Raw genomic sequence first — 15,755 nt, 5'->3', positions numbered from 1 at the left:
CATTAGCCTCTTTTAGCTTAGCCCCCGGGCTAGCTAGCAGCTCCACAGTTTTGACATTAATTTAGGAAGTGAAGAGTAACCTCAAATGCCAAGAAGTTAAATATGAGCTCATTTAAAATGTTTTATTTAGGGTTAACTGTGAGTGTCCTCATTGTCCTCATTAACTCCAGTTTCTGGAGGAAAGAGACCTCCATTGGTGCTTTAGTTAACGGAGAGAGAACATGTGAGCATTGTTGGTTTTCTCTCTCACATCTATGGCTCACAGGGATACCCGATGCCTCAGTTAGACAATACACACAATAAGTCATGTTAATTGAATAGAGGCCAAGGCCAATCTTCATAGGAGACTGGTGTCTCAGGTTTCATGGGCGTATGGAGCTTTGCTTGTTGCAGGAACACACACACACAGAGCAGCTCCATGGTTGGCGGATTGGATTGACACAGCTGCATTCACGGTTATTTTCACCACACAGAAGCTTTTAACATCTCTGCTGTCTCACCAGGTCACTTTTCAGACAAAGACTATGATCCAACCAGTCAACCCAGTGTTGTCAGAGAGATACACACATGCACGCTCCTGCACATGCGTGCGCACACAGTGCATTAGCATAGGTATCAGTTACTAGAATTCAATAGCTCGCCTGCTGCAGCAAGATTAACTATTCAGGGCAGGTGGTTAAAGGGCCTATTGAGTTGCATGGTTCTGTGCCACTGTCATGATTGGACAATACGTTTGTCTGGTGGATAGCCCAATGCCAAAACAATTGCAAGGGCAAAGGGCTGGAAGAGTACACACACATATAAGGTTTCGCCATGTGAATAATCTCTAACTTTGCTGAGCAAATTTAAACAGAACTGAATAAGTACATGTGTAGCCAGCAAAGACGTGAGCCAGTGAATATTCCATACCAGTGCCATCCAGGTTTGGCTGGGGGAAATCATTTGAATATGTATTAAGCAAAACACATTTTTAAAAATGTTAAAAGCGGTGGATTTCAATATGTGGTTCCATTCCAACATGTCTCTGAATAGCTGTTTATGATTGTAATCCCCCAAAGACATGCAAATGAGAGAGAAGGAGAGTGATGGTGGATAATTAGTCATATTTATCAGGATCCCAGCAGGCCCTTACAGGTAGCAGGTTAACGTTCAAGGCTAAAAACATGTTCAGGCTCACCTCAGTGGATTGCCACCATCACAGAATCAGAAACAGCAGTCTACTAGATGTTTTTTCAGTTTTCTAGCAAAATTCCTGTGTTGTGTCATCACTGGAATTCAACTCTCAAATTAAAGCTTTTAAACTCTGGTTATTTGAGTTGATCTTCAAATAAAATGGGTAATTGGTAGAAATGGCACCCTGCATAAAATGCTCATAAACCTTTAATGGATATTTTTATTGGTTATTTAGTGGTATTTAATGGCCACATGGAGAGTCAGATCTGCAGTAAATGGTGCTCTCAATATCCTCTTTCACTTTGATATAAACTCATATGCATGATTTTGTTCCTATGTAAGTTGCTTCTCTATTGTACTTAACTTTTTGGCACAAAACCTGGTACTGCTTCTTTTTTGTTTTATATATTACATGTACAATGCTTATGTTCTTGTGTCTGTATTCATTATCGGTGAACCACTTCACTTGTTTTCTTTGCTGGGCCTTTTGTTATGCCTGCTGACACAGAAAAACATGAATTGCTGCTTAATGTGCATTGTTTTGTTTTGTTTTTTCTTCTTTTTTTTTTTGCAGTTTTGTCAGAGGGGTGTCTGAACCTGGAGATCAAACCATGGAGCATGGGGCTGGACCAACAAAGAAGGTTATGTGCTTCAATCCAGGAAGTCGCCGCAAAGACAAATTGCAAGAGGCAGCTCTGAATCATTGACAAAACACACTGAGGATCGCCTGTCTGATCACGTTCACCTTTTCACTTTGTGTGGAAACTGGATATTTTTCCATATATCTCTGCATATACTAGGCTGAGAAGATTGAATTTTGTCTGTTATCGACATTAGATCTGCCTCAAAAAAAGAACAAAAAGGATATTGCATACTCTGCTTGACTTTACAATTATCTGTGTGGAATATAACCTTCAGCAGATAAGTCCTGGAGCACAGCCATAATCAGATGTTATCACTTTGAGGATCTGTCCGCAGTTCTAACCTTTTCCTGGTATTCCTGTTATTCTCTACGATGAAGCCCAACAGCCTACCTGGGCATGTCCTCTTGCTGCTAAGTACTGTGCTGGGCCTAAGTGTGGGCTTAGAGTTTACTGGCTCTGGTGGTCAGTGGGCTCGCTACCTGCGCTGGGACGCCAGTTCCAGAAGTGACCTGACATTTCAGTTCAAGACTTCAGAACCAGAAGGCCTCTTGCTCTACTTCGATGATGGCGGATATTGTGATTTTCTACTTCTCATGGTATCTGGGGGTAAACTGCAGCTTCGCTTCAGCATCGACTGTGCTGAGACAACAATCACCTCTGATAAAATGGTCAACGACAGCCGCTGGCACTTTGCAGCCATCAACAGGCATAATTTGCGGACTGGCTTGGCCGTGGATGGTCAGACCAAGACAGAAGAGGTGAGGCCCCAACGGCAGTTCATGAAAATTGTTAGTGACCTCTTCCTTGGAGGGCTCCCAGGAGACATCCGCACATCTGCCATCACCCTGCCCTCAGTCCGTGAGCTACCACCGTTCACGGGAATTATCACCGATCTCAGTTATGGGAGTAAGCTACCCACACTGATCAATAGTCAGAAAGTACGCTTGGAGATGATGGGCCTTTGCACAGAGAATCCATGTGAGAATGGCGGGATCTGCTCACTGGCAGATGGAGAAACCTACTGTGACTGCTCCAAAACTGGATATGTAGGTCGATACTGCACTGAAGGTAAGAGGGATGGCTCCAGAGCTTTCTGTGTCAGGTGTTGAATATTTGATTTAGATCTTTGTTAAAAAAAAAGAATAATCTGAGGGATTCCGTACAAATTAAAAACTACGATAACTGAGCAGTTTTGCTGTCTGTCTGCAGATATACAGTAAAAGTTGTTATATTAACACTCAGTGTTATATTGATACTCAGTGTATTTTGCAATTCTATGAATCTCAATACATACTGCTGAAATTACATTTAATTTCCATAATGGTGTTGCTATTCCCACTATACCTAATACAATTTATGCCACTCCAAACTTTATTTATGAAATGCCTTGAAAAATGTGCATTGATTGCAAAGTAGCATTTACACAACAGTGTAATTTATATGAAGCACAGAGAGCTAAACCCCCATGTGTTTGTAAGTATTAATGCAATGCACGCAGGACGTAGAATCAGAGTATTTCCTTGTGGGCTGTTGCTCTTCCATCTTCTTTTAGAAATCCTTCATTTTTCATGTGGGAGTTAAATTGGAGGTGATGTGCTCAGCATTTCCTCTCCCTTCACAGTTATTACTTTTGATGAGGAAGTGGTGGATACGGTATTAGCTGATAAGACTAAATTTACAACACTCAGTTCTCTTTTTTTCAGTTAAATGTGTTCAGCTCTTGCAAGGTGGTGCAGGGACCTGAAGGTACACACAATGTTTGGATGAGAAACAGCTTCATCTATTTTTCCTCTGCTTCTGTGCCACAGTTATCTCTCTTTTTTGGGGGGGGGAGTGTAATGAAATTCATCATTTTGACAACATTCTACCCTATTCTGTCACCACACCTTTAAGGATATAGGCATACAAAGCCTTTTTTCAGCTAATCTCAAATTGCCTATAGACAGTGATATAAAGAAATATCCACTTTCAAAAGTTGTCACTGGTCCTTCCCTCCCGCTTCAAAAACAGAAAATAAATTTCCTTGTACCATAAAAAGCTGAAATACTGTCAGTTTTTCATGGCATTTATGGTGGTTGGATCAGGGCTGCTTTATATTAAACCTTCATTTTTAAAAACCTACCACTACTTGTAACCTTGGTTCTATTTCCCTCAAATCAGACCAGTAATCCAGACAATATGCAACTTCATTATAATCTCACACTCTTCACTTCTTTCTTTATGTGAATGGATTTTAAAAGATAAGTTTGTGTGATCAGACCCATGTCAGATTTCCTCCACTGCTGACCCACTTCCTGCCAGTCTAAATCAGACTGACATGGCTGAGTTGACTCCATTTTATCAGAAATCAGGGGAATGCTCACTGAATGCTACAGTGCTGACTGAAAGCTACTTTGAACTATAACAGTTGTTAAAATTTGTCCACATTATCGCTTGCATTTAAAATTAAGCATTTTCAAATTTCCATGGAGTGGTTGTGATGGCATGCAATGTGCTGGTTGCAGAGCAGTCAAGCTGGATGGACTGGACATGCCCCCCTTTGCTTCATCCCATTTCCTCATTGCCTCTGTTGAACAGTCAATGGAGGAAGAGGAGGAGGAGGAGGTCTTTTTTTCTGAAAGCTTACATGGGAACAATGACATTCTTGTGTTAAAATAACCCAGATTTTAAAAGTGTGCTTGCCACTCAGCCAGACAGCTTGGACTTGGTAAGAGATGGTCATATCTCAGCTGCAGGGCAGAGCGAATATAATAAGGGAATTCACAACAGGCCTGTTTTACCCCAATTTGTTCCAGGAGGTCAGCTGTTGGACACGACCCACCCCTGCTTACCTTTTCTTTGTCTGTCATTCTTTCTCACACACACACCTATTCGCACATCTAGTCTCCATTATCTTCTGTTTTCAGGCTATGAAAGAGTGAGGCAGGGAGCATTGTCATGTTAGCTCCCCAGCTGATCTGACTGCTGCTCTTTCCTTACTTTCCCATTAACTGATGTGGCTGATTGTTGATTATGCCACAGAGACTGGGAACCATAATTAGAAGGATAATGAGAACAGAGATGGCTAATTTGCACGGAAAATGCCTGCACAAACCCCACTGTCAGTTCAAACTGTCTGTTGGCAAACTTGCACAGGATTTCTTTTATTGTTATGTCCACATGTCCACAAGTGGCAAAATAGGTGCTTGCTGTTAAAGCAACCCTGCAAAGAATGTTTTTTGGGGGAATACAAAGAGTGATCAAACTTTCACAGTTTGCATTTAGAGTTGAACAACTGCTTAGCACACCTGCTTTTGTCGGCATACTGTTGATTATGCTGTAGATTAATGAGCGAAGAAAGCAATCTGTCAAACCTGCGAATATTTATATGTTACATTATCAGGCTGCATGGCCTCAGACACATTTGCATTTACCCAAACACACACATGGGCATGGAGCAACAAGGCCCCGAGCTGCTCGTTAAAACGGGCAGATGGCTAACTGACTGAGTGGACTGGGCCTTGGAAGCATTTTGCCAGCCGTACTCCTAATGGTAGCCTGCTAGCCCACTGGCCTAGAAGGGACATACAAAAAATTAACATGGGAAATGAAGAATGAAAATATGGGATAGGAAAGCAGGGTATAGCCTGTTTCTTCCACTTGCTCTAAAAACATCTACATTCAAACACCCACAGTTTTGGGTGTGCATGTCTTGCACCATGAGGGTAGCTGGACTAGCCTACTGCTGAAGCATCATTATTTCACCACAGTCATAATTATGAGACGGTCCTTTCTCTGTCTGTCACAGCTCCTGCAGCTCTTCCTAAACGGCCCAGCTTGGCTAGCAGCTTAGCACTATAAACAGTTGGCCATAAAACACATGTTTAGACCCTCTTCCCATGTGGATCAGGACGTATCAGTGTGACTAACTGTGTCAGGGCAATGAGATGAAATTAGACACCACCCGGCACTCGCTCTGCACACGTCGACTTTGGCAGTCTGCTGCCGTGGCTACAGACTTTTGTCTTCTGTGGCGTTGATAACTCTTAAACGACTTCTTTCTGCGGAATCATCTTTAATATCAACTTGCTTCTGCTCATGTTATTAGGTGTGCAAATATCAGGATCTTTTATGGTAATGATCTAGATATTGTCCCCCATTCTGCTCAGTTAAATTAATGGTGGTGACATTATGAAGTCTGATAAATACCTTAGGGTTTTTTTCAGTTACAATGAGATATGCATAAGGTCAAGGTTATTAAGAGCTACACTGGATTGTTTAATGAATATGTAAAATGATTTCCCATTTCTACTGTAGGAATTCCACATCCTGCATTTGTAATGAACAGTTTAAGACCTCTTTTGCTTAAAAATATTAACTGTCTTGATGGAAGGCTAGTAATTGAAGGCTAGGGCAAGCAAACTGTTAAGCAAGTGCTGAAATGGTGCCTTCAGGCTTAGCTTCGGGGATTAATAAACAGACATGGAAAAAATGACAGTTACAATAATCTTACTATAAAAAGTAGGTCAGGGGGAAAAAAAGGGAAAAAATGGTGCAGGGACTTGCTTGATTCCAGTGCAGAGGGCATTTGTGTCTAGTGCCCGAGCTGAAAATTATGTTTGGATTTGAGTGGTGAAGCTGCTGGTAAAATAGAACAGGGGATTACACTTGGACCACATGTCCTCCACAGCACATTGGCTTGTTCTGAACTCGGTCGCATCAAGAGAAAGGGTTTTATCTACATGGGAAACTAAGTGTTAACACTCAAACACACATTTTAAGAGCCCAGTCAGAAAACAAAATACACTCGCCTGCCCAGTCATACCTATACATTCAAGGGTCCTAACTTTGCATCACCTTGCTGTGGATCAGCAGGCCACTGTTCTTCTGCGGTCCTTATCCATGTTGCATCCAGTGTCATCCTCCTGTGTAGGAAGAGAACTAGCTGCCATTTTGGACTCACCTCAACTTCACCAGCCTGTTGTACAAAATTTCCCTCTGCCTACCCTGAAATCACATTTCTGTCTGGTGTTTAAAAAAAAAAAAAAAAAAAATCAGCAAATCGCGTGTTAAAACCAGTGGTGGGAAAGAGGCCAGGCCTCTGTGCAGCCTTGGCAGAGATCAAGGCATTTGGATTCATACTCATATTCTACATTTATAAAAACCTACAACGTGTGCTTTAGTCTTAATTAAGATTTGTTTGATTTCCTCTTGACAGCCCCTGAGCCCAGCTCTCATTACAGAAAACTCTCACTATTTGTTTCAGGCTTTAAGCACCAGATTTGAAAAAAAAAGGTAGAAAGGTGAGAAAATAGTGCAACATGTTAATAGTATGTACAGTACAAATAAGAACTGAATTCACTGATCTGAACTTAACTGTGCCCGGAATCATGTCATCCACAGGTGAGAACCTCTTGAGGAGGTTTACCTCAGGCTATGAAGGCTAATATGTGACCTATTTTTTTGCCATGCCATACTGTGAACTACAGGAATCCCACAGTGAGCATTCCCCAGAGGAACCACAAGGGGCATGTTGAATTTGGGTCAGCAGTGAAGAAAATGTGTGGGCAGGTTAAAGGGGCAAAATGGGAGGTGGAGGAGAAAGATATGGGACTGAGAAGAAGTGTCTAGAGATCCACAAACCTCACAGCAACATAAATCCTCAGGAGTGTGGATTTATGTCTTTTTTATGTGTGTGAGGCACTCTGTGTGATACAAGATGCAGAATATTATGTTACCGTAACAATATTCGAAATGTGAAAGAGTTGTTTGCTGCAGGTCTAATGTCAATCTGGTTCCCTGAGACTGAGATGATGGGACAGATGAAATTTTATGTGTTTTTCTCTCCGCAGGGATTTCTACTGAAGTAATTATTTTGATCAGGCATGTCAAGGAGCAGCTCTTTGCTCCTTACATGACAGAAAATGTTTAGCAGTGTGGTATGTTTTGCATGTTAGATGCACATGCAAAAACAGCTGTAGTGTGTCGCTAATGCAGGACTTCTCTTCGCTCTCTCCCCTTTCTTCTGACAACTCCACAGCAGTCCAGAGAAAACCAGGTGAGTCTCAAAAAGGACTACTCATAGTTGCAGTTCATTTCAGATAAAGTTACACCTGCATATTTAAAGAGGTTTGACCCATTCAGTCTCAAAAGACAAGCAAAAAATGTACCAGCAATCCAATTATAACATTTATACTTGACATTTATTTAGTAAACAACCTGCAGAGATACTTTATATTCACATACAGTGTTGCTTTCTTTATTAGTCATTTGTTTGTTTCAGCAGAAAGCTTTCAAAATGCTCATGGGAAAGCTTTGCTTTTAGTGTGATAGCCATGGTTTGCCATCATGCAAAGCATGCATAATGACAATACAAGTGTAGTATTGGTGTGCTGTTGTTCTGAAATTTTCTCTGTTCCTGTCTGTTTGATTTTTCTCTTCAAGGCCTCGCACACCTGAAGGCAGAGCAAGGTACTCTCTTCTTTGTCTTTGTAGATCTCTTGTTTTTTGTACATTCATCGCCTGGCTCGGTTTTGGGGAGTAATTCTGCGCTCTGTGTCTTCACTACCTGTCCTTGTGCATTTGTGTGTTGCAATGCTCCTATTGTTGCTTGCAGAGTATTAGGAGGGTTTGTGTGTGTTTGCGTATCTGTGTCGCTGGCATGGCATGTACCACTCTCACCTTCATCTTTCTCTTTCTATGCTTCTGTGTCTCCTCACCCTCGTTTCACCCAGGTTACTGCATATTACGTAACCACGCGCAGTTCCACAGCTAACATGCAGTGACACACTCCACTGTTCCTGCTCGACCTTTGCAGTAACAAGGGAGGCATGAAAAACAGGGAACCAGGAGGGTAGAGAAGACAATCACTGGAATTTGGGGAGACAGCTTAGCCTAGAAGAAGAGATAGATGGGAAATGAGTGAAATAAGGAACTAATGAGTTCATTGTTAGGTAATGTACAAACACTGTAGTGGCCTAAATGTAACTATACTAAACCGTACTATAATTACTATCCACAGAAATTATGGAAAGAAACCATTATTAAGCCCTGTGATGGACTGGTGACCTGTCCAGGGTGTACCCCTGCCTTTCACCCAAAGAGAGCTGGGATAGGCTCCATCAGATCCCTGTAACCCTGGTTAGGAATAAATGGGTAGAGATAATGGATGGATGAATGAACAATTTTAAAGTTGATCCTTGATCTTGCAAATTGCACTTGACTTGGTGACCTCTAGGTCCATTTAGTAGTAGCTTTCTATTATACCATGATTTTCAGCAGCAGATGCTCAGTTGCAATTTTTAGGACTTATAATTCATGTTAGCACAAAATTTAGAGTTTGTTCTTGACCTTAGAAACTGTATTTGACAAAAACGTGTTAACTGAAGGTGGCTTGTGTTATGTCGCACCAGTGTTCACAACAATGAATATTGAGCCTCTGCTTTGCCTGTCTACATGAAGTAAATTACTGCTGTGACTTTTTGCTTAGAGTTGTTTGCTTAGAACTTTAAACTTGGCAAATTGCAAAGTTTCTCATCGGTGCTGATTTTTAAGGTAACAGTGATAAGCTTACCTGTGTAAACCTTTTCTTCAAAGTCTCCCCTACATCCCCAGGGAGGGCAGAGCTTTTCCTCTTTATTTCCTAAAATAAGAAAAAAGAGAACTGGGAAAATGGAGTATGCTAAATGTCAGTTGTGCGCTGTCCACATTCGCTTCTCCTATTTTTCCACCATTGCATGATTGTCAGCATTTTGCATGAAACTGTCAGTTGGCAGTGTACAGATGTACAGTAAACTTATCCCCACTTTTTGCTGTCTTTCTCTGATGCTCCGTGTGGGATGACACTCTTCCCTCTTTTATCTCTATGGATCCTTTCTCCTCTCCAAAAACTGTAGGTAGAAACAAAGGTACAGCAATCCATTTTTCCCTACTGTACTCTTATTTACACTGCAAGAGTTCTGTGTGTGCAAGTATGTTTTTTATGTGTGTGTGTGAAATCTACCACTGGTTAATCATTCATTACATGTGTTCATTAAATGTGTGCATATGTTTGCCTGTGTGTTTGAGGGGGAACAGCGAAAATCGAGGGAACTCGATGCTCTCCAGCTAATGAACGCCCACATTTACTGTTGTGTGAAGGATGAGTGATTGAGCAGAGAGATGAGTGGCAAAGGAAAGAGATTTCCACTTGATTATCACTGTTTAATTTAGAATGATGATAGTTTAACAGATAGTTTCTGTTTTTCCTCATAGTGTTCAGTGTCTTTGCAAGCAGTAAATATAATAATAATAGACTGTGTCAATATGAAGTATACAAGCATTTGTGTGTAAGTGATTAAGTGGCTGTGACAATTCTGTGTCTGTTGAAGAGAAGCTGATTGGTGAATTTAACCTGACATTTTGTTGCATTTGAATGGGGTTGTAGCAGTGGCCTTTGTGTATTGCAGTCCTGCAAAGAATATCGCCGTTATGTATTAATCAAGGCCATGTGCAGCTGCCTTGTGTTGTAAACCAGGTGGTGGAAAATTATGAATGAATTATGATCTTGATTAGTATATTTTTAAATAATTGTATACGTTTTCTGACTTTTGAGTGACACAGCTATATTGACTTTCCGGTATTCACCATTCTGAGCAATTAAACATTTGCTGCTCCACTTAATTCCTGTTGCTGCGCCTATCAAGCTTGTTGTTCTTGCATAGAAAAAAATGCTACTGCTGACAGTCATCATGGATGCAGCTTGGCAATTCTAAATTTTTGAAACAGTGGGTCCCTGATTTCAGACAGTTTCTTATTTTTAGCCCCACAATCATGGATTTTATTGGTTGCAATCACAGCCATCCCTGGCAGATGTTAGCAGTGTAAGCTTAGCTAATTACACTAACATCAACTGCTACATTGGGTGAAAGGTTGTGTATGAGTTGTCTGTGTTCACTATCCCAACTCACTCTGGTTCAGACTTTGTTCTCTTTGTGAATGTGGTAAACCAAAAACAGATTTGTTTCACATTGGCATAGTACATAGAAGAGGACTGATCAGGGTGCAGTTAGAGGTCCCTCAGCGGTGCTGTTAGTGCTGTTGCATAACTGAACAAGGACCCAGGATTGATGCATATCTGGAGTCTGCGGGGGGGTTCTCTGTGTGTGTTCCACTTTCCTCCAACAATGCAAGGACATGCAAATCAGTTGGACTGGGGACTTTAAATTACCCATAGGTATAAGTGCAAATGATTGTCCCTGGATCTGTATTAACCCTGCCATGATCCCTGGATTGGCTCCAGACTTTCTTCTGGAAAGGAATAACTATCACAGTCTTGGCTACTTTATCTCAAAACACTTAACTGTCAAGGAGACTATTCTAAAGCACACATCTAACTAATGCAGAATTCATGTTACATAACCCATTACATGATTTTTCATTTTGGAATACCAAGATTATAATGAGTAAAATAAGGATGTGCCTTGCAGCAGGTCCCTGTGCTATTAAATTGATGTATTTGCTGTTATCTGTATTGATACTGTAAATGGCATAGGGGTCAGAGGGTACACTAAGTGAGAGGCTGGGGAGAGCACACTGGAGAATAAGCCCAGGAGGATAGACTACAGAGAGTAAAGGAAGACGTGGAAGAGAAAGAAAGCAAAAGCATGAAACAAAGGATAGAGTGCATTTCGAGCCCTCTTATTTCTTATGAACAATGTACAGCACCTTATCTTCCCTGTACTCAAATCTGGGGCTGATGCTGTGTGTGCCCAGAGCCATCTATCACAAAAGTTCTAGTCCCTTGCAATCAGTGAGGCCCCAGTTGTACTGCTCTGTGATACAACTTATTTTGATGCATAGCGGTGACAACATAGCAAACTTTTATAAGCCATGGCAGTGGATCATGGACTCTGCTCCAGTTAGCAAAATGTTGCATTTTCAGCCACAGTTATGGAGAATTTATTAGATATTAGTGGCAGAGATGTCCTCTTTTTAAAAATGTCCAATTAATAATCAAATTGCTCGCACTTAATCATCTGGTTGCAAATTTATGGTGGGCTTGACAGTTGAAGAAAATCTAGTGAGCCCAAGTTTCAATCAAAGGTCTGATTTATATGCTGAGGTGCCAAGTGAGATGATATTTAGATGCAGTATTTCATCCAGATGATGAGGTCTGATTATGGGTCTTGCTATTAAACCTAGTGGTAATTATATGCACTTGTCTGTTTCTTATATATAGAAATTGTGCACTAAGTATGAAAACAGTTAGAGACACCATCTGCTGCATGTGCAATGTGCAGATATGATCACATTTGAACTCTAATGTGTGCTTTTGTGTATTTACACCTTGAGGTGATAAATGGTGTGTTAAACTCCAAACTATACAGTGACAATGGTTTTCCTTGTTGGTATGGTCTAATGTTGGTCTGGATGGTGTTAATCACGGTGTAACAGTTTAACTCAAGGTCAGGGATGAGGCTCTGAGTTACAGCCTGCAGGCATTACTGCTAGAATTACCTAATGGTTTTCCTCTGAACACCAAAAACATCTGTTACTGTAGAAGTGTGACAGAAGCTCAATGTCTCTGAAAATCTTGGTGAGAATTTCTGTGACCTGTAAAATGTTTCCACAATATTGCTCCACTTTTATAACGGTTATAATAATAATAATAATAATAATAATAATACACCCTTAGAGAATTTTACTTGAATGCACAAACACACCACATGGATATACAACACATTGGTTGCACCTTCAAATAGGTCATTTAAAAACTAGTGTACGTGGTCATATATACTGTACGATATATTGCACAAAATTGCAGGCTGTTGGAGAGAACTGCAGTGGGCAGATTTTTTCCTATTACTGTGCTCACACCCTGTACTGCAGACGGTACAGACATGGTGGATATCTCATTCTGAAATGAAACGTTTTGGACTCCAGGGGAGGAAAGAAAACAGCACTGCCATAGTTGCTTTGGCCAAAACTTGGCAGTGGGGGCAGGACCACTTTAGAGAGCAGTGAGAGTGCTGGGAAAGAATGAATAAAGAGTTCAGTCCAAGTCTAATCCCCCTGCATGAAGGCTTAGGACTAAGGATGGATTCTCCAATTCTAGAGTCACCCTCACTAATTATTCCTTCAAAGTCCTGCTGCAAAGTTCACACAGGAAAGATTTTTGCTTTCTGCTTCCGTCACTCTGTTTCACACTCTGTTTCTCCGTATATATTTTCTGTCCCTGCCTGTCAGCCATCCAGGACTCTGACTCCATGTCTCTCGCTCTCCCTCTCTCCCTCTCTGCCTTTGTCCTGTCCTATTCATCTCTGTGTGCCTCAGTATTCTGGTTAGCCTTTCTCACTTTCTCTCTCCTCCCCCTTCTTACTCTTTCTTGTGTTTCTCTAGTTCAAAGTACTATAGTACAAAGTACTACTCACATCACAGTCAGGCTCAAGGTGCTTACTGCCTGTACACAGATGCTGCCAGGCTTCAATGGGATTTATATACAGCTCTGTCCAGCCTACTCAGAGCTTTTTGGGTAGTTCACTGGGCATGGCCAGTGCTAAGCCAATCTCAAGGACTTTTTAGCAGTGTATAGTCTGTTGTTTCCAGTGTTGTGACACACTATTTTCAGGCAGTCGTCACTAAAACATACTGTCCCTTTAGGAACAGTGATAATATGCAGTGAAGAGCCAACAGAAAAGGATTTGGTGCAAGAAAGATACTGCAGAGTATTTACATTGTTCTGTTGTGAGTACCTTGGGACAACTGTGATTAAATTGCTGGTTTTCTGGAGATCTGTTTGTTGATGCCTGCAAACTGGTAGGTAGCATGTAATGATGCGACTGTCAACCGACAATGACATGATGCATCAGCTTACGCAGAAAACAATGGGTGCTGGTATTTTGACACCAGTCATATGCTCCTAGTGTGCATAGTTCTTTACTGAATCTTTCACTAATGGTCATTCATTGATTTACTATTGATTTTTTTTTTTTTTAACAACTGCATTAATTCTGGGTAATGTAGGCAGCAGGTTTTGATTTGGAACACCTGAATTTCCTGAATCTCCCCTTGGGGATTAATAAAGTTTCTCTTGCCTTATCTTATTTTACTGGAATCCAAATGACATCTCCGATTCTGCTTCACCAGTTTTGATCCGTTATGGGTTCGATGGTACTAAACTGGATGCAGCAGTTTTTAAAGGTTCCTTGTAGAGTCCTATCTCTAAACAAAGTTTTTACTTTTAATGTTTCCTGCCATATAAAACATTAGCAAAGCAGATTTTTAAATCCTGCATTCCTTTACATCCATTTTTGCTAGCTTGCAGTCTTACCTTTGCTGGCACATTGCTACAGGATGCCTTTAATGTACCTATTCTGTCAAGATTTCAGTTTCAGACACGAGAAAATTCAGTGGACGGAGTACAATCCTTAAATACAGGCAAGTGGCTTTTATTGTTTTTGTCTTTTGTGCTGCACGACATGATGACAGAAACTGTGTGTTGTCAGAGGTTTGGCTTGTTTGCATCCATCCAGGGATTCAGAGCACCAGCTGGCACTTAGTGGCCTTGGCACACGTTGGTCGTGCTGTTGATAAACGCCCATTAATAGCCAGACGCTCACCCTGAAATTGAGTTTAACTTTACTTCTCCTCATTACTCCGTCTGCAACTACTCGAGGTGGATTTCAAAGTTGCTAAAAATTGAGGCCATTGGTCAAATTGATTTCAGTGCTGACCGGCTGCTGCTCAAGCAGTCGAAAATATGAGCTGCAAATACAGACCTCCTCTCTAACACTTGTGGTTTCCTCCCACAGCTCATTGTTTCTGAAAGGATGTTGATTGGCTGGAGTGAATTTTCACTCTGGTTCCCTGTTTCAGTTCATTGAAGCCAGAGCCTAAGTTGTTGAACATTGTGCCTGGAAAGTAGAGACAAAAACAGTTTTGTTTGTGGTTCAAAACTATACTATTAAAGACTGAAGCAGATTTTGCACAGGCTTCCACACATTTGATACCAGAATCGGGGTTGGGGGTGGGGCGTTGGTATAGATTGTCTCTTTTCTTCAAATTTCCTTTCACCCGTTTCCCTGCTTCTGTGTGTGTTCTGTCTCTTTGCTGTGCCACTTCCTTCAGCTCTGTTTTTTTCACACTCCTATTGGCTTTTTGTTTTCCATTTAGTTTACGTTATTCTCTGTCATGTCATGTTCTGCTCTGTCTTGTCCCTTTCTCCTGAGCCATTTCCTGCGTCTGTGATTCCCCAGACAATGGGCAGCGGTTCACAAAACATTATCAGCTACGTTGCACACAGTTTTTATACAGACACCAACACTGATGCCAACTTGATGATTGGTTTCTTTTCCTCCTGCACTTTCTTTCTTCACTCTCTTTTAGCCTTGTGTTGTCTTTACTTCGCTCCCTCTGTTCTCTCTCTCTGCTGCTGCTGCTGCTGCTGACCTCTGGGATCAACCGAGCAAAACTGATTCCCACTTTTTCACGCATCATGTGTGCGTCAGTGGTTACACAACAGCGAGAGAAAGGCAGAGGGAGAGAGAGAGAGAGAGAGAGTGAACATGTAAATATGTAACTGGCATATTTACCCATCTTTGTTTGCTTTTCTGCTTATCACTAAGAGAATATTTCTCTTGGTTAAGCCACTTTCCCAACAAAATATTTAATTTGTTGCCATAAAATATTTGAACTATCATTATTGGCTTTGCTGCTGTGTAAACAAAAAATGTGCACTGTTCATGTGCAGCCAAATGAGAAGTCTGTCTACATATTAGATAATGTACACCTGCATAGTCACAGACATAGATTCAAGTTGAAGTAGTTAAACATACTTCAAAGTATGATGGATTTAAATGGCCGCGCAGGATTGCAATTAAATAGAACAGTCAGGAGACCTACAGTAAAATATATGTGCCAAAAACGCTCATGTCAAGTTAAAAAAAGGAGTAAGCTAGGACAACAAGGTTTTCGTGCAGG

The 15,755-nt window shown here is 41.1% G+C and overlaps 1 protein-coding gene across 1 annotated transcript in view; it reads left to right on the top strand.

Annotated features, from left to right (window-relative positions):
* The first annotated feature begins 2,188 nt into the window (after positions 1-2,188).
* nrxn3b (neurexin 3b) overlaps positions 2,189-15,755 on the top strand; it is a 253,183-nt gene continuing 239,616 nt past the window's right edge. Inside the window, exons 1-4 of the mRNA XM_026319115.1 lie at positions 2,189-2,885; positions 7,837-7,854; positions 8,241-8,267; positions 9,692-9,703. Of these exons, the coding sequence (XP_026174900.1) occupies positions 2,189-2,885; positions 7,837-7,854; positions 8,241-8,267; positions 9,692-9,703 (754 nt within the window). The remainder of the gene's footprint in view (positions 2,886-7,836; positions 7,855-8,240; positions 8,268-9,691; positions 9,704-15,755) is intronic.

This window comes from Mastacembelus armatus, chromosome 24 (assembly GCF_900324485.2).
Source record: "Mastacembelus armatus chromosome 24, fMasArm1.2, whole genome shotgun sequence".
Lineage (NCBI taxonomy): Eukaryota > Metazoa > Chordata > Actinopteri > Synbranchiformes > Mastacembelidae > Mastacembelus > Mastacembelus armatus.
The sequence above is the reverse complement of the archived record's forward strand: the minus strand, read 5'-3'. Positions and strand labels throughout refer to the sequence as shown.